Source organism: Lagopus muta, chromosome 7 (genome assembly GCF_023343835.1).
Source record: "Lagopus muta isolate bLagMut1 chromosome 7, bLagMut1 primary, whole genome shotgun sequence".
NCBI lineage: Eukaryota > Metazoa > Chordata > Aves > Galliformes > Phasianidae > Lagopus > Lagopus muta.
Window position 1 is genome coordinate 20,719,785 of NC_064439.1, and position 27,199 is coordinate 20,746,983.

The 27,199-nt window shown below is 39.5% G+C and overlaps 1 protein-coding gene across 2 annotated transcripts in view; it reads left to right on the forward strand.

The window, feature by feature from the left end:
• The first annotated feature begins 4,855 nt into the window (after positions 1–4,855).
• RUNDC3B (RUN domain containing 3B) overlaps positions 4,856–27,199 on the forward strand; it is a 42,282-nt gene continuing 19,938 nt past the window's right edge. Inside the window, exons 1-7 of one of the 2 annotated variants that reach the window (XM_048951131.1) lie at positions 4,856–5,090; positions 10,735–10,850; positions 17,829–17,962; positions 18,993–19,078; positions 22,664–22,753; positions 24,782–24,862; positions 25,784–25,949. In XM_048951131.1, coding sequence (XP_048807088.1) covers positions 4,987–5,090; positions 10,735–10,850; positions 17,829–17,962; positions 18,993–19,078; positions 22,664–22,753; positions 24,782–24,862; positions 25,784–25,949 — 777 coding nt within the window. In that variant the 5' untranslated portion in view covers positions 4,856–4,986. The remainder of the gene's footprint in view (positions 5,091–10,734; positions 10,851–17,828; positions 17,963–18,992; positions 19,079–22,663; positions 22,754–24,781; positions 24,863–25,783; positions 25,950–27,199) is intronic. The other variant, XM_048951132.1, reaches the window with a different exon arrangement.

Below are 27,199 nucleotides of genomic sequence, written 5' to 3' on the forward strand. Positions count from 1 at the left end.
GGTTTCTTCAATTTCTTCTACCTCTTCCACAGAATTAAATATCAGTAGTATGCTAGAAAAAGAAAGCAGGTAGGAATCCATCTTCTAAAACAACCCCAAGCATTAATTTTAAAGGATCTTGTACATTTTGTAAGACATAAGAATAAGCAATAATGATGAAAAGCAGGATCTACAAATAATCTGAGAAATGTACTGATTCTGTGAATTCATGTAGGAAACTGATTTGCAAAAGTGACTGGAACTCCCAGTGATACCTACCAGGTTTCTGCACAAAGATATCACTTGATCAAACACTCCCAGATTTCCACAGGATGGTGACAGCAAAACAACACAGAAACAAAACACAACAACAAAACTCACAAAACTTCAGAGTTCAGCCTTCAGAGTTCAGATTGTAAAAAAACAAGCACAAATGACTCTCCTATGTATACACAGAACAAAATCTAAGAGATTTGCTCCAAACTATCAGTAAACTCAAAACTTCCCAGCAGTACAAGTGTATAATATATCACATCTTATAGCAACTGCTTTACAAGCAGTTTTTATTTTGCTCCAAAATGAACTAGTCTGATCTGCAGTATTGGTAACAACTTCATTTTCTCCTACTGCAATCCTACTTGTGGGTTAGTCCCAATAGGCAGTTAAGTTCTGCTTGCTCACTCTCTCCTACAGTGGTGTAGGTGAAAAGAATTGCACAGGAAAAAAACCAGAACAAAAATTAAATACATTGCATTGAGTTAAAGACAGCTTAATGAGTGAAGCAAAGCAGCACATGCGAACAAAGAAAGCAAAATAAGAAATGTATTCCTGTTGGCAGGCAGATGTTCAGTCATTTCCAGGAACACTGGGCTTCATTACCTAACAGTTACTTTAGAAGACAAACACCATAACCCCAAATACCTCTTGCTGCTCCTTCTCTTCTGAGCTCTTATTGCTGGGTGTGTCACGCAGTGTGGAGCATCCCTTTGGTTGTTTTGGGTCAGCTGGGACAGCCGTGTCCCCTCCCTCCTTCTTGCTCATCCCCAACCAAATTGCTGGAAGGCAGTGTGAGAAATCCTGATGCTGTGTAAACACTATCAGAGTAGCTAAAACATTGGTTTGGTCATAAAAACTGCTTTGGTCACAAATCCAAACTGCAGCATACAGGATGCTCTGAAGAAAATTAACTCCGTTCTAGCCAGACTCAGTAAACAACTCCATAGTATGCTTGTTTAAACAGAACTGAAACTTGTACATATTTAATTTGTTTAGAACTGAAATTCCAGTCACAGAGTGTTAAGACACAAACTCACAGAGAATGAAGTCTAGTTTGTATTTTTCAGCATGTTTATGCCTTCAGAAAATAATTCCAGTGAATGAATTCTGTCAAGTTTGAATGGAGATCACATCACAGCCTTTTTGATTAAGAAATATCCATAATAATCTACTTAAAAGGTATCTTTTCATTGACTGAAACTCATTTAATCCAGAGAAATATTTCTGAGTCTTTTACTTTAAGATGTAGTGTCATGCTGCTCATGAACCTAAATTGACTTTAACCAATTAATATGCCTCTTTGTTTTTACACCAGTCATAGCTGTTGTATTTATTCATGGTGACACTTCAGTAATATTTTCTGAATGATTTAAATAATGCATTCCAGTTTCACATTGTTAAAATGAATGAGGAGTTAGTTCCCAGTATGTCTTAATATGCTTTTCAGAATGATTCTTTACTCATTCCCACACTTTCCAGAGACTCCAAGCAAAGCCATATACTCTGGACTCATACACTCTCAGTATGTTGCTATGTTTCAAAGCTAATAACATTAGAAGCAACCACTTGAACTCTGTGCATCACCTCACAAGAGGCAGTGTTGTCAATGATATTATGCATTTTGCTTTCAGACACTTTAGCACTGTAAGTATTTTTTGTTACAAAATTATAGGAATTATTCTACAACAATTGTCAGATGTGAAACAAAACAATTTAGGATAGAAGTGACTGACAGAAATCATTTTACCTGCTCCGAGCAGGGCCAACTTTGAAATTAAATGGAGGTATTCAAATTGGTCATTCAGTTAAGCTTTGAGTATCTTCAGGCCAAAATTCTACCACCTTTTTGAACAATTTTTTCCAATGTTTGAATCTTAGCTGTTAAGATTCAAGTATTAATGCCTTGCTGCAGTTTGTGACAGTAGCTCCTTGGCCATTCGTTACGCACTCCTCAGAAGATCCCAACTCAGATTCCTCTGACAGATTTTTCTCTTAGCCTATTTTCTTAATGAAAAAAACAACAGCTACAAAACAAAACAACAAAGAAACCACAACAGCTCTCAGCCTCTCCTAACACAGCTTGTACTTCAGTCATTTTAGAGGACCCTGCTATGTTAAAGTCTTCCTTACAAAGAGGAGCCCAGCTAGATGCTATTTTGGAGGCTCCTCCTATCCTACTGAAGAGGAGGAGCGTGAGGAGCTTAAGGCCACTGGTGACTAGCCAAGATTAAAATAAGTAAATAATAATTATAAGAAAGTAATGATGTTTGAGAAAGTTTGTTTACTTGAAGCCTTTGAATACTAAATCTCGGTCCAACAGATAAACCTGAGTTCATCTTAAGTCTCTTTCAAGTACAAAAATAAAGATTTGCAGTTTGTGGGAAGAAGGCAAAGGGAAAGAATGGAGAGAATACTTTTGCTTGTGACGTATGTACAGAAGCACTGCCATTTCTTTTTTTGGTAAACTATTTGTAAATATCCTGTATGTTTATCATAAGGTCAAGAATAGCAGGCCTTGTGGCTCAGGTCCCTCATCTGCAGAGATAAAATCTTCAGCTTTAGCCTCTGCCTGAACTTAATCAAAAGATTTCTCAAGCTGAGTGAATCTTTTAATAGAAGCTGCAGTTGAGGCTCATTGCCTCAACAAAGACTCTAAGAAGCAGAAAGAAACCTGAAGGCAAGTTGAGAGTCAACAAGCAATGCATTCAGCATTTTTCTTTGATTTTCTGCAAGGGGATGAGTAAAGAACAATAACTTATTTCAATCTTGTTTATTACACCAATTTCATCTACAATATTTGCCACTCTTGGTCCCAACATAGAAAGAATATCCTCCTTCGGGCTCCCCTGGACTCCCCTTTCTTTTATGATGTTTTTGCAGGAAGAAGGAAGAGAGGCACAAAGGCTATTTCATGGTGTATTTGAGTTATAATATTAGTGACAAAAATTACCCAAGCAAAGAAGTTTTACCTTGGGGAATGTGGAAAGATTTACCTATCATTAAAAATAAAAGTTGAATAAAGATAAAGATTAGCTCAAACTAATTTAGCATATCAAGTAATATCTGATGATCTTTTGTTGGCTGAACTGGAAATTTTAATAAATGTCAACAACTTTTTCAACAACTTATTAAGGTCTTCTAATGAAAAAGAAAATAAGACATTTTTGTATTACATGCGAAAACATGGCCATCTACATGGATATTTACTTCTTAAAGTTTTAACCTCAGCACAGTTTTGCTTCAGGTGACTTAATCATTAGCCAAGCAGCGAACAGAGTTCTGTTTGATAGCACTGACAAGAAACTTCATCTATTGACAAGTTATATATATTCTCCAAGGAAACCACAGTCTAAAGTGGACTTGTATCCCAGCAAGTCAAAGCTCTTTATACTTTATGAATAGGAATGCATACTTAGACCTGAACAGAAAGATTTATGTGTAATTGAGCGGATCTGAAAGTACTATGGTTTACGCAACCATTCAATATTACCATGCACAATTCCTTTATTATTATTAAGTACAAAGGAGAGAAAATACATACAGCTTCCCATCTCCCTGACTTGCAGTCCACCCTTCCCACCCACAGCACACAATGGATCGCTGTATGGTTATCCTTCAGAGGAGCTACCTCGTAGCTCAGTGCCCAGAGATTTGTTTTGTCTGTCTCTCTCATACGATTGAACACAAAGGCAAAGCTCCATACACAGAGCTCTTCAGAGCCAGGTTAGCAACAACACCTTTGTCTTGGGCAAGGACAAGTACCTGCACTTTGGCTGCAGAGCACATTGCAATTTCATTCATTTTTCCACAACTGTGGCCTTTAAAGGTTGCATATGTCATAAAGCATTCAGGGGAGGGTCAGCTTGGACATCAGAAAAAAATTATTCTCTGAAAGAGCAGTGAGGCTCTTTCAGCTGCTCAGGGAGGTGCTGCAGTCACTGTCTCTGGAGGTGCTCGAGATGCGGCCAGTAGACTCGGTGGGGATGTGCTGATGACTGGACTAGGTGAGCTCAGAGAGTTTTCTCAGCCTTAATGATTCTGCGATTCCATGAAAGCAATGCCTGGCAGCTCAAAGCAGTTCAAAGCCCGACACCGCCTCAGGTGGCAATGGAAGAAGCTCTCATATGCTCGGCAGCGCCTCACTAGGAAACAGATCGGTGCCTAGCGAGAGAGGCGCGCAGACCCCCACTGGTGGCGCCCGGGATTCACTCGAGGACCCGAGCGTCACGGACACGTGCCGGGCGAGAGGCACAAAGGAGAAAAGTCACAAAAGAAGAGGCGGAAGGCCGCGCGCAGCCCTCCTGCCGCTCCTCGCCCTAGGTGCCGGCAACTCGCGCGCCGCGCCCGACTCCGACCGCTTCCGTTAGCGGCGCGCGCCCCTTTGAAGCAGCGGCCGCTGGCGGCGCCGCGCCGCGCCCTTCCCGCGCGCCCATTGGCTGGCGGCGCCGGCGCTCTGCGGCGCTGGGGCTGCGAGCGCTGTGGCTGCCCGGCTGCCGGCAGGGGGGGGGGGCTGAGCCGCCCCCGCCGCGGGGACCCCGGCGCCTCCTCGCCCGGCCTGCCGCCTGCCTCAGGGCGCTGCTCCCGCGCGGAGCGGCCGGCGGGCGGAGCGGGGGCGGCGCGGGGGCCTCCTCTTCCTCCGCGGGCGGCGGCGAGCGCGGCATCCCCCAGCCCGGGAGGCCGCGAACAAAGGCTCCGCGCCGGCCGCGGCGGCTCCGGCTGCCCCCACTCGAGATGGCGTCCCTCGGCCTGGGGGGGCTCGGCGCCTCCGCCCGCAGGAAGAGCGTCCCGTCCCGCAACGCCGCGGTGGAGAGGCGGAACTTGATCACGGTCTGCAGGTGAACCCTGGGCCCTGCCCTCCGGCCGCGCCTCCCCTCCGCGCCTCCCGCCCCTCCCGCCTGCGGCGTCTTCCTCCTCCTCCTCCTCCTCCTTTTCCCCCCTCCCCCCCCACGCGAGGCCTCGGGGCCGCCTTCGGATGGGCGTCCGCGCCAGGGCGGCTGTCGCCGGCTCGGAATCTCCGTTCTGACTCAGCGCCTCCAACGGCGGTCGCCGGGGCCGGGGGCTGCAGGCTCCCGGCGGGGCCGCACCTGCCGCGCAGGGCCGAGCCAAGCCGTGCTGTGCCTCGGTGGGGGAGGCTGGGCCGGGCCGTCCGGTGAGGTGAAGGCTGGGCGTCCCGCTGTCCGCCCCCACCTGCCGGCCGGGCTCCGAACCCTCGGAATGGGAGCGGGGATTCCCGCCTCGGGGCGAGCGGCCGTCGCGCGGCGGGGATTTCTCGTGCCGGAGTCACACAGTGGGTCCGCCGAGGAGCGCGGCCGTCCGCAGCGCCGTAGCGCAGAGGCTGCGCCTTGGGGGGGTTTGTCCCCGAAATCTGCCTCGGGAGATCCGCGGGACGCGCGAGACCGACTGCGCTAAAGAGTTTCTTTTAACCTAATAGCGCTGAGCTCATCCGCGCTTAGCGGCGCATCCTGCGGCTCCCCTGTAAGCGCTCTGCTTCTGGAGGGGCTGAAACACGGCGTTTCCAAGCGCGCGGTGCTGCCCCGTTACATCACGGCAAACTGAAACGCACAAACGCGCTGATAGCGATGGTGCCGTCCCGTCTGTTTCAGTTGGTAGTTTTTTAAGGCATCGAGCAAGCCTGAGTATTTTCTGGAGAAAGTTTTCTGTAGTCTTACGTGCGCTATAGTGAAAGTTCTCACAATTTTTAAGCGTACCCAAGAAGCCGACTTTTTAGTGTGGGCAGATAGTGACAGGACAGGGGAGAGCAGCTTTGAACTAAAAGAGAGGAGATGCAGGTTAGTTGTTAAGGAGGAATTTTTCACTCAGAGGGCGGTGAGGCACTGGCACTGCTGCCCAGAGCTGTGGGTGCTCCATCCCTGGAGCGCTCAGGCTTGAATGGGCTCTGGGCAGCTGAGCTGATGCAAGGCAGCTCTGCCCGTGGCACTAAGTGAGGTTTGAGGTCCCTCTCAGTCTAAGCCATTCTGTGGTTCTGTGAACCAGCAGATCGTTGTGTGTCTTCACAACTGAATACTGCAACTTTGTCTGTTGCTATACAGGCATTGTCAACCCACAGGCTTGGGAAAGCAAGTTTAGTCGAGTAATAGCGCAGTTGTGCAGGATGTACTCAATTGTTTTTAAGGGAGTATTCTGTATTCTGCAGATCTTGCCACTGTGTGCTCCCTCCTTGTTTAAGAGAGACTCTCTCAGGCTGTGCTGTTACGTTCCATTATTCAGTTCATTTCTTCCATGTACTTGTCATGGTGTGACATACTTAAAGAAGTTTAGTGAACAGAGTTTGCTCAAGCACATGAAGTGGTGAAGTACTGCAGAAAACACAATTGACATAGTTATTATTTTCAGTAAAACAGTGAAATTTTGCTATATCTTCTCAAATCCTGAAGATGATCATTTGTCAAGACAGCTTAAGATATGAATAAGATGATGAGAAGGAAGCATTTTTTATTATGAAACGCATGCATTTGTTTCTATTCTTCCATCAGTTTAAATGAAAATGTTTCCAATATTTCTTGTCTTGTCTTCCTGTAGTTATTACACATTTGCTGTTATTGGAAAGTGCTATTTTTTTAATAGGAATGTTCAAATCAATATTTAAAGTGCCAATAGTCCTTTCCAATCCAAAACTTCTGGCAGTAAGATAGTCCTGGTAAAAATTGCTCTGATGAATTGGTTCAGTTATGTTTGGATGATACTGCTTGCTACCTGGTGAAAGATTACAAGGAAGGCGTTCATTTGAATTGCTGTCTGGTAACAGTCTCTAACAATTTAATGAGCTCTTTTGTCAAAGCCACAATTTAGCAGATTTCTATTTAATTTATTAAATATTCGATTATTTATTAATTTATTAAAGCAGGTTTTAAGGCTTTTAGTCTTTTCTTACAGCAATGATATCTGAGTATTCATGCCATTATGGGTAGTTTCCTACATTTAAGTTTTGGAAGGAACAAATGGGTTGGGTGGTAGTGTAGCCACGGGGAAGTAATGATAGCTTCTCCAAACTAATGTTTGAGAAACTAATTGTATGAGAAAATAGGGGGTTGTGCTTATGTAACTGCACAGTGGTGATTTAAATTGCAATGATTTCTATTTTTTTTTTTGTTTGTTTGTTTGTTGGAGTAAGTAATATACAGTTCTAAAATCCGTCCCTCTCCCTATGTTTTGTCTCTGAACTTCGATGCCTTACATATTCCAAAGTAGAGCTGGGATTTGGAGGTCATTCATTTTTGTTTTCGTCTGTTCCTCCTTCAGATTCACAAATCAAAGATTCATATGAAAACTGAACCACCAGAAAATGGAAGGCTTTTAGCATAAATACAGAATTCTGATGCAGAATTGAACAACTGGCAGGAAAAAGGTTTCTGAAATGATGATTCTGCTGATACGTAAAAGAGCTGTTGCATTTCACTGACATTGATCCTTAAATGAACTGTCAGATTTTACATACAATCAGTATTCTACAAGATAAGGGATGTTCATTGATCATCCTGGGGACTTTCCTACTTTAGTAGTCTATGTTCTCATAAATATTTTACACTGACATATTTTACACTGATTCCAGATTACAAACAAATTAAATTTGAAGAGATCCATCCATTCATCTGAAAACTGAAAGGATCCTCCAATCCTCCAGATGAAAAGTAACATTCATGTAGCAGTTAAATTTTTACCCTCCTTCCTTTTCTGACCAGAAGCCTCTTGCTGCTTCGTATGTCTTTAACAGTGCTTTTTATGTTTGAATATAGTCAGAAAAGGTTCAGTGTTGGTTTGGAGTTGTCCAAGGAATTTGATACGTGGTGGAGGAACCTACTCCCCAAACATTTCTGTAAATTGTTTGTAATCAAGAGTGCTTCAGAAGCTCTGCTTAAGGCTGGAGAATGCTGCTGTTTCTGTGTGTTTCTTTGGCTCAAACAGGACTGCCTTTGTGACAGAAATGAATAGGGAGGGATCTGAAAACATTATAGAGATCACTTAGAAGTAATGGCATTGGAATCTCTCTAATAGTAATTACTGAATGGAATGAGAGGGAAGGGAGAGATAATACAAAATTAAATGAAAACCAATAGAAGTCAAAAGCCTGTTGTTGCAGGGGAGCAATAGTTCTGGGGAATAAATCATTCCTCTACCACTGCAGCTCTCCAAAGTAGTTCATCATAGAGCACTGTAAGTTTGTTTTCAAGTCGCTTTAGCTTTTCATACATGTTTGGAACAGGTTCTGTTACTCTCTGCAGTGTGTGTAGCCTGTTGTTCCAGAGTGCAGTGCCATTGTAGTAGCCCAGTAGAAGGGAGCATGGAGTAGGGAGCAACAAAGCAAAACAAGAACAGTGCTTATCCTGAACCTTTGATTCTGTTGAGTTTACGTGCACGTTGTTTCTTAATAGCTCACGTGTACCTCGTATTTGACCTTTTCTTTCTTGCCCATTAGTCCCCTAGTAGTTCTAGATAACAGAGCAAAAAAGCATGGGCTTTCTTTTGAGGAACTGTACACTGGAAATAACATGTGAGGCTTTAATGACTGAGTTAAATTACCCCAGAACGTTTCCAATTGCTCAATTTTTGCCTACTTGCACTGTTGTTGCCCTGATCTGTAGAAATGAGGCGTCCACACTTACACTCCCTGGCAGCTCTCTCAAAAGCCAATTTCAGCCAAACTTGCTCCAGCTGTAAAGCTTGTTTAAGGTTTTAATGAAAGTGTAGAACAGATGAAAATTAATACTTCTAAAGTGAGGTGGTGGCAGTAATAGAAGCATTTGAAAAGATAGCCGTTGATGATGAGCTGTTGGACCCTTGTTTCTAATCAGTCCCTAGTTGTGGTACAGCTTTGAGAAAACAATCATTACTGCCCTTTGAGTAATGAATAGCAGTGGCACTTACTAGGTATAGATTTACTCATGGGAGTGCTTGTCTCTCACCTACTTAAAACTGGTTGAAGAAGTGGAGGAGTTCAAAACTGAGTCATAACTTGGCACAGCAGGAGCTTCCTCCCCCATGCTCTTCCCTCCTGATTCCTGCCCTGCCAAAGCCACTGCAGCTACAGCAGAAGCCTGCAGGAAGGATAGGATGAAGAGTCTTTATTCACAGGTTTATGTATTATAGGGTAACTGAAACAAAACTCTTGGATTATGTATATGCAAATTCAGTTTGAGCAAAATTAGGGACTGTGTCATGTTGAAAATAGGCATCAAGAAGCTGTGCTCTCTGCACTAGGGTTACAGGGAAGTTGCTTTTACAGTAGAAAGCATTTGAAGACAGTACAGCTGGCTGAGGGAGCTTCATTCCTGCCCTGTATGCTGCTTCTGTGCCTGTGCCATAGTCAGTACTGAGGTGCTGTGAACCATGTCTGTGATGAGTGTATCCGTATTTTAGAGTTACTCCACTGCTCTCAAGTATTAAAAGTGCAGTCCAGAGTAGCTGTGCAAAGCTGTAGGTGTGGTACAGCTATCAGGTGTGCTCAGGCACAGGATTGGGGATGAGCAGAGCGAGAATTTCCTGAGCTGGAACCATCAAAATCCATGTGTGGTGAAATGAAGTCCTCAGGCTCCAGTATGGCTCCATTAGTACAGACACGTGTTGTTGCAGAAAGCAACGATAGACACCTCAAAAATGCATTACTTTCAAAGTCGAGGACATGTGAAACTTGCCTTGAAGCTGAAAACTGAAGAACAAGGAGCAGAAAGCAAAAGCCAATTATAATAAAATGGAGATGGTGAGAGAAAAGCATGTTGTTGTCATGTTTCTAGTGGTTTAAATTGTCCTCTTTTGAATAGGAATTAAGATGTGTAAGTGTGGATGTAACTATTAGTGAATGTTAGCTGTATTTAGTTGCTTTTTTTTTTTTTTTTTTTTTTGGCAATGGCTTGGTACAGCCTTTCCAATTTCTAATATTACATCATTTAAATTGATAGCTTCTGTGACTTAACAATGGATTAATGTGATGCTGAGAAGAAATTACCAGCTTTCACAAGGAAATCAACCTGTGCAAGTTAATGCACAGAGACAGCTGCAGAACAATGCACTGTTTTATAATATGTTTGGATTATTCTTGCTTAGGATAAAATTCAAGTGTTCTCAGAATAAAGCTTATACTTATGATTCTTGTGCATGGATTTTAGGAATGAAAGGGCTATTGAGGGAAGTGTCAAGTAAATTGGTGTTGAATGCCTTTAATTGCTGCTTTTTCTCCAGCTTCTCTAAAATATTTCAGCTAGTTATTTTCTTGTCCTCTCACATTTACCTACGAAGTATTTTATGTTTTCTTTTCTTTTCTTGTCATTTTTAAGGCTTTATGCCAAAGACAAGTGGTGGTGATTGTATTTCCATGCTATTTCTTGGTGTGTTGCTTTAACTGAACTTCAAAACCAAGGTAGTTTTCTGGGTTTTTGTTCATTTGTTTTGTACAAACTACAGTCCCAGTACTGAGGACCAGCAATTATGGACATTGTTTCTGATTGTACTTTGCTTTTGCTCTAGGTTTTCGGTCAAGACCTTGATTGACCGTTCCTGCTTTGAGACGATAGATGACTCTTCTCCTGAATTTAATAATTTTGCAGCCATTCTGGAACAGATTCTAAGTCATCGACTGAAAGGTAGGTTAATAAAGTATTACTTTGGTGATGTTTTTGCTGTGAGAGTTCATTTGTCAGTCGTATAAGCTCCTCAGTGCTGAGTGGAATTGCTGGCTTTGTGTGCCTGTCCCATTGCTGTTGTCTTTCTTATGGTCTACATTGCTGCAGAGAAGTTAAGAAACAGTTTTTATCATGTGTTTCTGTTGTTTGTGTTGAAAGCCTTCTCGGCTGGTAATTAAGAAACTGGATGTTGCCATGGTACTGAGCTCTGCTTTCCTGCTTTATGATAGGGCTGTGTTCTGGGACTGACAGACAAGTGTAGTGTTTTTTGCTTTTAGGTATAGCGGGCTGTTCTGTGGTGTCTTTCTCCCTTCCTTCCTTTTGTTCTCTGCTTTTCCATACACTGTGTTTAGGTCATTTCCCCTTCCCCCTGCAGCAAAGCTGTTTTTTTTACTGCTGACATGTAAATGTAATGGATCTGGATTAAATTGCATTTGAGAAAGGTCAGTTGTCGATTCTCCTCTGGTATTGGAGTCAGATGTTCCAATTCAAGAAGATGTCTGTTTGCATTTTCTGAGTGTTCTAGAGGAAGCTGCTTCACTGAAAGGACAGAGTGTTCCTTAGTAATAGCAGCCACTAGGAAAAGACTTCAGAAGCTTCTCCACATTTCTCAGTTCTGTGTACAGTTCCTGAAATTATTTCAGGATTATAAAGGACATTATCTAAATATAGATGTGTAATATGACAATCCACTCCTTTTCATTCTTCTGGGTTTTTTTGATATTCATAAGTTTTGTGAACAATGTTATGTGTAGGCTGACATTTGAGTAGCACGATTACTGCCTGCTGTCATTCTGTCAGAGGAGGGAAGAAATCACACGGTGGGGTAGGAACATAGTGTTTGTCACACAGTGACAAAGATTATTGGAGTGATTATGGATATTTAACAACTTGACACTTGACTGCCCCCTCCCAACCTAACCTCAGTGGTATTTGAGTGAAAACTATTACATAATTTGTTTATATATTTATTTATCCCAATACTTGTTTGCTTCACAGCTTATTATATATGTACGTACAGGCAGTACAGAGAAGCCTTGACAACTGGCACATGGGTTACAGGCAAATGGAATTTGTAAATAAAAGAATATTTCAAATAACAAATGAAGAAAATCAAAAGCAGCATTGCTTCAGTTTCAGTCTTCCCCTTGTGATTGCAAGGGAAATTTACGGAGTTAAATTTAGGGAAAGAGGCAGCAACTGGTGCATCATGTTGCAAGTGGGGAATATTTTGTTATTAAGCTAGATACTGCCAGTAATTATTTTCCTCTTTAAAAACTTGAAGGGAAAATTGACATAAAAGTACCATGACATTTCAAGTGTTAAGAGTGTTTAATATTACACAACACAGGGCTTGAAAGAAATTGCACATTATTGATGGAAATGACTAATATGATTTGCACGCATGCTTTGTGTTAGTGGAAGCACACTAAAAGCAGGCTGATGATTGCAGTGGGTTGCATAAAATGTTTTAAGGCAGGCAGAACATACATGATATGTTTGTCTATGGTAGCATAAATGGCTCCATTCTGTCAGGGTTGTTAGGGTAATCCAGTGGCAGTATCATTAAATAAATGGTCCAGATTTGAGAGTTTGTAGACATTAACTTCCATAAAGCCTTGGTAAATAACAATTCTTATCTTCCATCAGAAGTAGTGGGTGAGGGAGGACATCTAGGGAGCACCAGGTACACCACACATACAGCATTACACAGCACAGGGGTAATTACATCTCCACTTTAAAGAGCAGAAGGCAGTCTATGGCTTTCAATTCCTACAAGACAATTAATGCTTACCCAAACACTTTCTTCTGTTCCTTGGGATAATTAAAAACAGGCTGAGAGCTTAGACTGCTTTTTCTAACAGCTGCCTATTCCTGACTGCTGCTTTCATCCTTTGCGCACGCATAACTGCAAGGTAGAACAGAGGTGGCCAACTTTTTGAGCATTACTCACTATGTTACCTTGTATGAAATTTTTTTGGTGTCATATGCCCTAAGTCCTTTATACCTCATGAACAGATAGCTGCATTCAGTCAGCATTCACCTCTCTGCTGGGCGAGCTGCTGTAGTTATGCCAGTCTCGTTTAATTACTAAATAAACACCCACGTCTAAGTCACTTAGGTTAAAAAAGAGTGTTTATGGGGAAATTCATTGCTTTTCTGCCTGTTTGAATATGTTGCTCACGTTGCTACAGTTGGCACTTTTAGCAGAAGAGCCAGGAGGCTGAGGGTTTGGAAATGATTTAGCAGAGGGCTGTTAGAGTTAGGGCAGTATGGTCAGGTTGCAGTTGGTCTTGATGATCTTGAAGGTCTTTTCCAACCTGAGCAATTCTGTGATTACTATTTCATTAATTACTATGAATGCAGAGCAGATCCAACATCTGAATTGTAAAGCTTATGTATTTCCTGTCTTTGAAATAAGCTTTGAGGAATGTCTTCTGGCAAGGTATGATGCTAATTACTGGGCAGAGCAATTGGAGATCTTCAAGGGGCAGGAGAGAAGGATTAACAGAAAGAGGACAAGTGACTAATTACTCTTCTATTCCTTCTCAGGATTAAGAATTCACATGGTTTCATAATACAGCAGAGTAGTAGGTGGATGCACAGCATGTTTTAATGTCTGTGATCTGAACAAGAGCTATAGTTCTGAATGGAGATCTCACAAATTTGTATGCAAATGTGTGTGTATCTGATCATCGCTAAAGCAAGGCGGGTGATTTCAGGAATTGCTTTCCTCCTAGGAGTTGTTCAGAAATTTTTCTTTCCTAATCTTCTGGTATTGTGGAGATTTAGCCATATCTTTCAGCTGTCTTGGTGGCTTCTTCTATTCACTGCTCTCTAGATTGAATTTTCAGGTATTTGTGTTGGTGTCCTTTTTGTCAGGTCAGTTGAGTAAATATAGTTAGTGCAGATGTGGTAGGAGCATTAAAAAAATGGTGCAGTAGCCCTACCTGGGATTTGATCACAGATGTATCCTAGCTGATTGAAAACCTGAATCCAATTCAAGGTGATATGTTGGCTTTGCTAAATCAAAATGCTATATGTTTTTCTGTGTTTTTCTACCACTTCAGTTTTCAACTGAGTTAGCAAAGAACTGCCAACACAATTGCAGGTTTTTACAGCCATCCTCTCTGACATATTTTTGAAAACTATTGTCACAGGTATATATTTGTTGACTCCCTGTTTCTGTTTAAATATCCTTTCAACAAATGTGTTTGTATCCTAACTTCTAACCAGTATGCATGCCTAGAAGTAATTTCAGTATATAACCAAGGTTCTGTTGCTGACATGAAATACAGTGCATCTTGCTTGTGGGCTTGTAATTTTTTGTGTGTCCTAGCTACTGTGAGCTTGTCATCCGTACACTTATGTTGCAGTCAATACCATAATGTCACAAAAAGGTACGTTCTACTGTGCTGTTTTGACACTTGCACAACTCCACGTCTTTTATCCTGTAATACATTGAGAAGATAAATACATCACAATTTTCTGCCAGAATTATCCATAGCTCTTATTTCTGTCTCTTTGTTCTATGCTGTTCCTAGCATGTAGTGACTGGATTTTATTGTGTTTTTTTTTTTCCTTGTAGAAAACTCCCAGTGACTGGTAAGCCCCTAGGGTGGTCAGTGCTGATTGAGTGGAAAGAAAGATGTATTAGTTCTTTCTTTTCTCATTATACAAAACATTTGACAAAACATGTTGTCTGCAGTCTGATGCCAGTAATGGTAACCGGCCATGCAAAGTGATGTCGTCGGTCAATGTTATTTAGTTTTGACATTATCTTCTTCACAGTAAGGTGTGAACTGTTGAAAAAATATTTCTGAAACAGTGGCAGACTTTTCTAAGTCTTCAGTGCACACTTTATCCCTTCCTATATGTTTTTGTTTTGTTTTGTTTTTGTTTTTGTTTTAGGTCAAAAAAGTCACTAATTGCCAACTGCTATTTCACAGGATTTCTTTTTTAAGCAATGAATATTAATGTAATTTGTATTAAAATTCAATGAATTCTAGTAATATCTTAAAAGCATAAGCAGAAATTTCAAATGGGAGGGGTATGAATTATGTCTGTAGAAGAGAACTTGTGCTTGTAGGCACAGGTCTCAGGAGAGGAAGCATGGTTCTATAAGATGCATCTTGCTGTGCCTCTCATCCTGGGAGAGGCAGGTCTCTACATAGAAGAGGTAAGGAGTTGGTTATATAACAGGGGTGAAAAGGTTACGTTAAGGAAGTAGTGAAGTTACTGCTGTCATAAAAAAAGATGAATTCCAGGCTGAGATGGCCCTTTATTTGATAATGTTATGCTGACATGTTCTAAGAATAATAGCTTTTGTTACTAGGTTTAACATTTACATGCACATGGTGACCCTGTTACTGCTTTTGGCTATAAAGAAATAGGAAGTTCTTTGGGCATTTTGTGGTTCAGCTAATTCTACTTTCTTCTGCGTAGAGAAGAATCTTAAGTGACATGTATTTGTCTTGGTGGACTTGGTTTATAAACTGCTGTAAATTCTTAATGATTCATTCTGGAGGCCTAAAACAAAAGTACGTACCATGAAAATTCTTCAAAGGAGCAACAAGTCATTTTATTACTAGTAAATTGTATTAAGACTATTCACAAAATGGGCACATTTTCTGCAAACTAAACAAAGTTTGGAGAAAATCTACCTGTAGCTTAGAGCATCCTAATCATTACTGCTTTGCAACTGTGGAACTTTGTCTTCCAGGTCTGAAGTTGGACTGTGAGTGAGTAGAAACGGCTTTGGACTCTACAGGAAACTTACTCTTTCCTTACAAACTTCAGCAGAAATCAAATTGTACACTAAAAACTTGCTTTTCTTTAAGATAGTGTTGATTGCTGGAGTGTAGGCAAGTTGTGAACTAACAGGGGTAAACTAGAAGTCCCTGGTTAATGAAAGGTCCTGCTCCTGCTGTGAGTTTCAAGTGAAGGCTATTCCTTCTGAAGTCAAAAAGTTACACTCTTGGTAAAGCTGCTTGTGAGACCACAGCTCTCTGTTATGCCAAAATATATTGTAATTGTGACCAGCTTGCTTTGCTGATCAGTGTAAGCTGAATAAATGCTGGTAGGTATTTCTGTTGTAGAGTAATATGGTTTTTTGACCTCAGAAAACTATAGGGCAAAGCTGGGTTTTTTTGCAGAATATATTCTGTGCAGTGTGGAAAAGATCATAGAAGTTATTGTGTGATATGCTTGCCTTTGTTAGCTGGGACTGGAACTACTGTCATGAAGACACCTTTACACTTAAGTGTTGCATTCAGTTTTGCAGGTACTATCCTCAGGGCAGAAATGTTTCTAATATGATAAAGACTATAAAAAATATCAGTAGCTTTTGGTGATGTTAAAATGATGTTGAATTCCTGTTTCTGTCCACGGCACATGATGTTTCAGCAAAAACAGTAAGTTCATAGAAGCAGTTACCTTGTGAATACTGTCTTATTTTAGCCCTTAGAGCTGATAAAATCTGAATATCCTGTAGCTGGAGCACATTGGGATTTTGTTTTTCTTTTAGCATGTTGAGTTTCTTTATACTAGTTTTTTCTTGGTATGTTTGTGGTTGGTTTTTTTGATGTGCTTTAACAAGCCTTGTACTTAGTAAATGTGGCAAAGTGAGCAGATGGGTCACACAGTTAAGTTGTATGTGTCCTCTAGTGAGGGAAAAAAGCAAAACCTTGAATTTCTTAGGATTGCTGCGGTCAGTCTTCAACACTTCTCTGGCTGTGCTTGGAGCTGAGCTACATTGTACTAGGTTCAATGTTCTGTACTATCTGTACTAGGTACAGATGTTCTTGGCACTGTATTTTGGCATTTTATTTTTAGTATGTATGATTTTCAGTGTCAGTTAAGTACCGTGCAAAAAAGTGTACTGTTCTTTTTTGAAGTCTGAACTTTGTAACCAGCAAAAGAATTAGCAGTCTTTCTGAGAAATTAGTAAAGCTTCAGGAAAATACAACTTAAGATGTGAAATACAATTAGCCTAAAAATAAGAGCTTATTTTACACAAATAAGTTTTTGCATGTATCACAGATTGGCCTGGGTTGAAAAGGACCACGATCATTTAGTTTCAATCTCCTTGCTATGTGCAGGGTCACCAACCACCAGACCAAGCTGCCCAGAACCACTTCCACATGCCAGTATGCAATAGTGCCAGTCACTGGAGGGCAACGTTCCTCTTGCTATTTTACATTTTTGTTTGCAGTTGTGTGCTGTTACGTTTCAGTGTTACCTCTGAAATGTATTTTGCATGCAGCAGATTTCAAATGGTAACACTTTCCAAGCAGTGAATAATAATGGCAATAATAATAATAAAGAGCTTCGGTTACCACTCCAGAAGAGATATTGACTTGCTCAGTTCATTTTTGTCAGCCTCCCAAGGTGTACTGTGTGTGTCCTCTAAGTAAAGGAAATTGTGACTGCTAAACTTTTTGATTGTTCATCTTTTCTCCTGCACTGAAAGCACGTTATGAAACAATTCCAAATTGACTCCTAAGATAAGGGTAACACTACCACAGCAAAGGCTGCTCTTTTTGCATGCATATCTATGCATGCATATGAAGAACAAAACTCAGTTTTCTTTTTCATCATGGTTTTAAGTCACAAAGGTGTGTGCTTTGTTGTGAGTAAACTGTCCCGTGTATTACCATAGAGTCCTGATGAGAAAGAAAAGGACCAAATACAGGCACATAGGCAAAAGCCTCACGCTGACTTCTCACACTGGTTTTCATTGAGAGTGAGCAGCATGGTGCAAGTTCCTTCTGTCACCTGTGCAGCCAGTTTTCAGGAATTAGTGGACTTGCAAGCATAAAATGCTGTCTTTGCAGGGTGTGCATAGGAAACACAGGGAAGTATCTGAATTATGCTCCTCTCAAGCAAGCGGGGAAGAAGGTTCATAAATCTTCACATGTTTTTGTATTTTGATTTAAGGTCAGATCACCTGGTTTGGTTATGAAAGTACTCGTAGTTTTTGGGACTACATTCGGGTGGCTTGCCGAAAAGTCTCTCACAATTCCATCTGCAGTATTGAGAACATGGAGAATGTCGGTTCTTCTAGAGCTAAGGTAGGGAAGAAAAAAGTCAGTTTGACTGCAGTATTTCTCTTCCTTCTGTATAAAATGTAGCTCACACTTCTATACCAAGGAAAAAACACAGCAACATACGATTAAACTTGCCCTGTGATATTTCTCTGTATTTGAAATAATTCATTTTTGTTATATACTACCTAGTAAATATTTCTTTTGTTTTTAAAGCAAAAACAATTTAAAAAAATTACCCCAAAAACTTAGATCTGAATGCTTCTTTTTAAATTTGTGTTATTCATTAGGATAAATCTCAAATCCTCTATTTGTTTGGTATGCTGCATCATGAAGTGATCGCCTTCGTGTTTTCTAGCTTGTTTAATTTTTGGAAAATGCATTAGGATGAGAGAAATTAAATTCACCACAGATAGGTTAAAATTGTAGAAATGTCATTTTTTCTAACCTTATTATCTTTTCTTTTTGTTTATAGTTCATGCACTCATTTCTAGGTACTTTCTAGACATCCTAGAATACAGCAATTGTATTGCTTGCATTTACGACTTATTTTAAAGATATTTCTGAATTCCAAAATCTTCAGAGCATGGAGTATTTTAAGTACTATATTTAAGTTCTATAAGCAATAAGATGCAAAGCTACTTTTTCAATTATGCTTATGCATTAATTTAACTTTCATTTGTTCTCTGGAAAACTCCATGACACATAATAATAGTAATAAGAAGCCAATTAGTGCAACTAGTACAGATAGGAGCATTACATTTTTAAAGATGCACGTGGGAAGAATTTTGGATGTCCATACTGAAAAAGCTGGAGATGTGTTGACACAAATTTTAAGTCCAAATTTTGGAAAACTTTGTTTCACAAAGTTTACTTGTAAGAATTTATGTTTTGTTTTCATTATTACAGTAATGAAGTACAAGAAATTTTCTTTAGTGGTAATTTTGATAATCAGGATCAAGTCATCCATGTAATTCAATTTTATTCAGTTTCAGATGTAAAGTTAAGTGTTTCAGTCTGTAATGTTTAAATATTTGATATCTGTTTTTTGTTGCAGGGTCGAGCCTGGATCAGAGTAGCACTTATGGAAAAACACTTGTCTGAATATATTTCCACTGCTCTGAGAGACTTCAAAACAACCAGGTCTCTAAGACTTTTATTTCTGCAGTATTTTAGTGATTCTTGCTGAGGTGTGAGACTCAAATTTGGAAGTGAATGCTGCACTTAATTTGTATGGGTTGAAGAGATGTAACCTAGTGAAAGACATCTGGAGTTAGTATCAATTTCTAAGATTTTTAGCATGGCTAAAACTGCAAAATTGCTATTGCAAAAATCCCTTAGAGACTGTAAAATGTGGAAATTTGTTGTAATTCTTGAAAGGTTAAAGAGAAGAAAACCTCCCAAAAGAAGAAAACCTCTCAAAAGAAGGAACTCGTTTTGAAATTGTAGCCTGATAGCAATAGATCATCCAGCCAACCCCTTCCATGGGCTGGGTCACAACCCACTAGATCAGGGTGCTCAGAAGTCACATCCAGCCTGGCCTTGAGCACCTCCAGGGATGGGGAAGCCACAGCTTCTGCAGGCAACCTGTCCAGTACTAACCACCTTTGTAGTAAAGAATTTCTTTCTTATCTATCCTCTTTAAGTTTAAAACCATTACCACTTATCTTACCACCCACTGTCTGTATACTGTGGTAGAGTCCCTATCCATCTTTCCTTGGCCCCCCTGTATGCATTGGAAGACATTAGTATGATCTCCACAGGGCCGTCTTTCATCTAAGCTAAGCAACCCCAACCCTTAGCCTATGTTCACAGCAGCGTTCCTGCACATGGGTGTATTTCTGAACCCACTCTAACAGGTTTCTCTTGTGCTGGAGGCCTTGCTGCTGGGTGCCATACTGAGTGCCAGGTGGGGTCTCACAGGAGTGAAAGAGAGGGAAGCGATCACCTCTCTCACCCTGCTAGTCACTCCTTTTGATGCAGCCCAGGGTATGGTTGGATTTCTGGACTTCAGGTGCGTGTGCTCATGTTAAGTTTTTCATCCATTCATCTCTCTCGATCCACTTCTCCCAGTCTGTACTGATGTTTGGGATTGCCCTGACCCAGGTGCAGATCCTTGCACTTGAAGGTATATAAAATGAATGTAATTCATTTCAAAAATAAGTATTGATGTCAGAAAGACTCAATATATTAAAAATACATTTTTTAGACTTCTGGGAACTTCTCTTGGAGAAAGAAGGAAGGGAATTCCAGGAAGCTTTTGAGAAGTACAGAACAGAAATAATAGTCAGACATGGCTAGAATTCTTGATGTAATATGAAAAACATGTAACAGGTTGTTGTTGTACCACTTGATAATAAAAGCTGTTACAGATAAGAATATGCTTTGTGATGGAAATTATTTTCACCATTCTGGACTGGTTCTAGGTAGTGTATCAATTTATTATCCTGTAACAGCAACATCTTATTGATTCGTGATAAGAACATCTAAGTATGAGTCTGCATGAGTTGTGAAACCTTATGTTGAACTCAAAAAGTTCTAGACATAGTGAAAAGAATACATACTCTGTAAGAACTTCTGTTCATTTGGAATATTATTTCTGTTTAAAATATTTTTCCACGGATCTCAGTTTATTTTCCCAATATTAAGATGACCTTGAAACACAGTTTGGTAAACATACTGTTTTACTGAAATTTCCAGTCCTATCATCTTTATTTTATCCATGTTTGCTTGTGTTTGCAGTAGACAAGAAGCTGATAAAGCAAAAATTTCTGGTAAAGAAATTAACTTACAGTGCATCAAACAGAAAAGTCACTTGGGTTTTTGAGAGGTAGATGAGAAGGAAGAGGAGGGTCAGAACATACATAGTTAAGTAGTATGTTTGTACCTGCTTGATAATGCAGTTTGTTTGCTAGGAGATAACAGCAGTCTTATTTTATTAGCTGTTGTATTAGTTTCAAATTACTGAATTTGATGTTTTATGATTGGATTTTCTTTTAGTGCTATAGAGTTAGGAATCAATTTCTTGTGCTGCAAACGTAATATATGCAGTTTTTGTTTTGAAATAGTATTTAAAATATGTTTCTTAGAATTAATAGTTACACTTTGAAATCTTGGTGCTGTGGACATTAGATTCACCGACAGTAATGGATGCATTCTCTTTCCCATGTGGTATTTTGGATAACTGTTAAGTGGCTTGATTTTTTTTTTTTTTTTGATGGTGCTTTGCCAACGTATTTACATTTTTAAATGATGCATTGTGCTTGTGCTGTGTATTCAGTGTATATGTATATGTGTGTATATATGTATATTCATATATATGAACTCTGCATGTATTTCACATATGTATGTGGAATACTGCATCTGTCATCTTGCCAGCTCTTAAATCTTGCTGTTTTGTTTAGGTGGATGACTTTAGGCCTAGTGCTTCAATGAAACAGTTCATTATTAATGCTGGGTCTGTATGTTACACTTGGTAGGGGCTTGGATTAAGCATGAGCGCGCAATTATTCTTCTAAAAAATTGGTCAATGCAGTCTTATGTTAAAGCACACAGTCTTTCTTGTTGTATTATGTCAGTTACAGCACTGAGCAAAGATCAGGGAATTTTCCAAGGAGACTTTAGTTTTGGCTAGATAACTGTAGCTGATTTCAGAAATGAAAAAGCTAACATCTTACTGTTTTAATTATGCTATGCATCTTTTTTGCTCGAATGCTTCCCAGGCACCATTTTACAAGCTGCTGTTCACAGTGCAGATTGTTACCTGGCAGTGATTTTGGAAGTAACAGTTAAAAGGTTTACTTGTACTGGGAGTGTTGTTTCTAGTTTGCAAATAAACTTATTTTGAAGTCCGTCTAGCTCAGTATTCTGCCTCGATAGGCTGCTGCTTTAGCCTTCTGTTATCTTGCCTGAAGTCAAGGGTTAGGGAGCAGAATCTACATCATAGGGTGCTGGTTCCAAGACTAAGGTTATCATCCCAGAGGATGTCTCTCAGATTTCTTGCTTCCACTGTGGAGCACGCAGAGTCTTGGACATCTCCTTTCTGTACTACAAAGGAATGTTAGAAGCACATACTTATTGCAGTGTTCATTTACTATGGAGTCCAAACAGATTTAGGTGCTGAGATCCAAAATGTCTTTTCTGGTTGTCTGGTTTGTCAAGTTGCCATACAGCCGACTTGAGATCTCTCTGAATCATCTGGATACTTCTACTTTGCTCAACAGACTGCATTTAGTCTTTTTAGCATTTACAAATTCTTATCACAAAACCATTCATGGCAACAGTGGGCCCTATTTAGCTGTCCTGTGGAACATTTCAGTCTGGAAGTAGCTTCTTTGGTAGCTGGGAGAAGAAAGATAGTGTAACTAGAACTTTTATTTTCTTGTTACCATGGTATAATTTGTTTTTTGAATGTACACAAAGCAATTTCATCCTTTCAACAGAAGAATACAAGGTATTGTCATTTTCTTTGCATTTTGTCCATCCTCTTCTACTGTTTTTTAGGGGTGATGTTATAAATTCATCTTCTGTCTGAAGTTTTAGATTACAGTGTTCTGCATTGTGCAGTCTGCTGGTTTGCTTTATTTGAAATGAAGTACGAGTGCCCCTGGGGTTCACATGGATTGTTTTTATTTAAACTGGATTTCTCAATTTTCTGTTAACTGTGAAAACAATCATTATTTGAAAAAAAGTAGTGTTAATGGAGGTAATTTTTTTCTTTTCTTGAAGGAGATTTTATGAGGATGGAGCAATAGTTCTTGGTGAAGAAGCAAATATGCTTGCTGGTATGCTGCTGGGACTCAATGCAATTGATTTCAGGTATTGTATTTGCATGCTGCTTACTACAGTGCTCCCAGAAAGTGATTACACATCATGGAAAACTTTTAAGTTCAGCTGATAAGTATGAGAGACAAAGCTGAGGAGGAGGATCATGAATGGCTCTTCTGGATAACAACAAAGTTATGCCATAATTAATACAGAATGATTATGTGGTATCTCTTTCAAAATCCTGAAAGCAATCAGAAGTGTAATTGCAGAAGATATAAGTGGCCATAAAGCTTGATGTAGAGAAGGAGGAAAAAAAAAGTGGGGTGTTGAATAAGGGCTTTCTTTTCTTGTGGCAGTGAGCTTTTACTTCAGTTGTCTGCAGACTAGAAAGTGGATGCAAGACATGAGGGACAAGGAGGGAAGGTAAAGATCTTACTGCTGAACTAACTCATACTGGAATCAGATAAGTGGCAATACCACTGAGGATGGGAAAGGGATGTCTGGTTGGGGTTCAAAAAAAAAAACAGCAGCAAAAACCCACAAAACAAAACTAAAATGGGGTGTGCATTTTAAAAAGCAGGATAGTTTCTCTTGCCAGCGTTTAGTCATTGGTTTGGATTAACTGTATGATCACCATATGTTGTGGGGGAATGGAAGTATGCTGCAGTATGATAAGGGAGCTAGCTTTGCATGCAGCAAATTGAAATCTTACCAGATTTCATTCATTCAGTTTTACACTATGCAAAATAAAAATGCTTCTATATTCTACACTTGGAAGGAGGATAGCGATATATGAATAAGAAGTGTAGCAAGAGGGGATCAACAGTATGTAAATCTTGCCATAAATTACAATGAATTGACTTTGTTTGGCTCCCATGAACGTCAGTGGCTTGTAGTATCTCTATGTGATCTAGGTTGTATGAATGCATGCACTCTTCCTTTATCCTCTGATTTCTAGTATGAACAGATTTTGCACGTATCTCTTAATATCATTCAGAGTAATGACTTATTCCCATTGGAGGCATTAAATCTTTTGTCACTGCAGCTCTTAAGGACCAAGAAATTTTCTGGGAAAAATAGGAACGTGGACCTACAGGAGCGTTTACTATACCACATTATTCATAATATTGTGACTTAAATGGCTGAGAGTCTGTAGCCATTCTTTGCATGTTGTATTTGGATTACTTTTTTGAGTTCAAACACTCTTATAAATGTTAACTGACTTATCTTTGTGGAACTGGGTTGAGAGGCATAAGAGGTTGCCTGGAGAAGATGTAGTTGCAGCCAGCTTGAATGGGGCTTTGGGTAGCCTCATCCAGTGAAACCACCTACCTACCCATGGCAGAGGGGTTGGAACTAGCTGAGAGCTTAATTCCCTTCCATTCCTAAGCCATTCTGTGGTTCTGTGAGCAGTAAAAAACACTTTGGGAGTAGAGCTCGGGAAACCCAGATGTTAACAACTATTTTGTGATAATAAAATCTGATTCCAGTACTGTCTTTTAAATCCAGTGTGAAAAGAATACATAAGATTCATATGTATATAAGATCTTAATAAAGCTACAACTGCTCGAGAACATTTTGTGAATGTAGTTTCATTAATGTTCATCATCTTAGAGCCGCCCTACACCAGAAAGTAATCAAAAGGAGATGGTCTGAACTATTATTGAGAACTGATTTTTTACTTAAAAATAGCAGGATAGTTATGTAAGCATTCTGCAGAGACTTTGAGTTTAAATACTGGCAATTTCAAACTCATCGCCAGCTCTTCTGATGTTGTAGTTCTGGCTAACTTTCCTTATATTGTTATTCCCTCGCAATCCACCTGTATTTTTAGAATAAAAGTAAAGACTTAAAAATCAGTGCCTGTACTGCTTGCCCTGATCTGTGTCCTAATTCTGAGAGGTTTTTTTGTCTTTTTTTTTGTTATCCTATAGTATTAAACAATCTATTTTGACTGGGTAGGTTGAATGCTATAGTGCTTAAGAAGAAAAAAATCAGATTACACATAGGTAAGATTCATCTTTCGTTGTCATACAATTTTCTTGATATAATCTTACCATTGTTTCTCTGTTTTATCAGTTTTTGTCTGAAGGGTAAGGGATTGGATGGCACCTTTCCAGCTGTCATAGATTACACACCCTACCTGAAGTTCATCGAAAGGTACTCTTGATCTCTACATTGTTTTTTAATTAACAAAGTGAAAGTTTTATGCTATACTGGTCTTCATGATTTTCATTTTGCATTCAGAATCCTATTCCTATCTAAATATAAGCTTGTATCCTCGTTTACTTTCGGAAAAAAAAAATATTCCAAAATGCATGTAAACAGTGAATGACTTCTATGTTTTTATAGGATAAATAATTTGATAAAATATTATAATCCTATGAAGTCTTAAGATTTTTGAGTAGAAGGAATTAGACTACTAAAAAAACCTGGTAAATATCTGTTCATGTACTGAAAAGCATAGTTATGAAGGAAGGTTTCAGATGGGTATTGGAATAAATTAAAATGTTCATCTTTGAGACAGATGTCTGAATTCTGTGGCACGTGTTGATTCTGGATGGTGGGGAGATTTTAACACTGAAGCTGCATGCTATTGAGGGATATTCTTATGTTCTGTGAAATAACTGGCACATGGTTTTCACACTAACCACAACTCATTTAAATTTATCATTTTGAACATAACCACTTACGTATTTTCTGCATTATTACTTTTAGTACAGTTTGTGTTCAGATACTACTGTTTGCCCTGAAATCATGAAGGAAAGGTTAAGTCATTGCTTCCATAGGCAGCGTATTGTATTACATTAATCCTTTATATTCCAGGAGAGTATCCTGCATACATTTGTCTGACTTACCTAAGACACCGGTCTGAGACTCAACTAATATGATAAGTAAATTTTGTAAAGCATTCAGGTGACTTTACAAATAAAGGTTAAAACAGAAGTTGTGCTTGGTTTTTCCCCATTGTTAGTGGTTTACAGAGCTTCAGATATCTTTAGCAACTGTGGTGTTTTAATTTCAAGTTGAATTTGCATTTTAACATAGGTTTTCACTTGGCTAATAAGTATGATTCTTTAGTTCTGACAGCATCAGCAGTGATGAAGAAGAGCTGAGAACACTGGGCAGTAGTGGCAGTGAAGGCAGTACTCCAGAGAACATTGGTTCTGTCATCGTGGATGAACACAGTTGGTACAACAAATGCAAAAGGGTAGAACAGAAATACCGCCTCGCGTTGGAACAGAAGGTAAGAGATTCGTTTTCTGTGGGGGAGATGGAGCCAAATCTGATCACCAAACAACTGGTAACATAGCCATTTAAGCAAAGGCTGAAAAATAATGTTAAATATTATTTAGCTCCTTGTAGGTGGTCTTAAGTGTAATGTCATTGCTCAGCAGTTTGAGGGAAGGGAGGTCTGGGGAGAGGGAAGAAAAGAGTAACAATTCAGGGATCAGCTTCTAACATAGAGGCTTTGGCGGCTTCTTTTTCCAGTCTTACAGGTAATGTATCTCAGTAAGTGTTGTGAGTTTGAAGTGAACTTGATTGCTCATGGGGTTTCCCTCTTCTTTAGAAGTTCACCATATATGTTTGTTAATGCTCATCATATCCTATGTGAAGATTTTTATTATGGTAATAACCTTAAACAATTAGTTCAACAGTAAACAAAATGATTGGCAAAGTAATCTGTCCCAGAATGAAATGCATAATTATCTTCTCAGTAATACTGAGATAAATTTTCAAATGTTTGTAGTTTTAAGACCTGCTTCAAGCTGCAATGAGAAAGGAAAGAATGTGTTCTGTATTTGATTTGAGTAGCTTATGTGACATACTGAGTGTTGCTACAGAAAGCAAAGGTAGGTTCTCCCTCAATCCCTCAGAAAACTCTTTAAGTTATAGGTGAAGTGGAATTGCAATTATGGACGCACTTTCTCAGTATGGTTAGCATTTCAGTACGTTTAAAAAGCAAAATGTTTGTTGGTGGATTATAGTAGCATATTGAAATTATAGATACAAATGGTGTATTAGCTAACAGCATAAAGGAGAATAATTCATCGTCAACAAAGAAATAGTGGAAAGGAAAAGAAAGGGAAAAGTAAAATAAAAATTGAAAGAGAAGACAATGTTAGACAAATGGTTAATGTTTTTAAGTAACTTTGTGGTTTTAGTATTTTTTTTTTTCATAGTGTCACAATTTGGTTTTCTTCAAATACTCAACACAGTAAACATATGAAATGTGAAACTACATAGGGATGCCTGGGGGTGTAATTATTTCCATTCGTTTAGGGAATTACAAAATTGCCTCTCTGCCTTTCTAGTTTCTATTGTTCTGGAGAGGAAAAAAAAAAAGGAAAAAAGAGGATCAGAAGATATCTAGAATGAATCTTCTAGCAATTGAGAACTCAGTATGTTAACTGTGGTAATCTCTGATCAAAGTCAGAGAATACGCATGGCTAATGTGCTTAGTAAAGTAACTATTTCAAAGGCCAGATCCCAGCT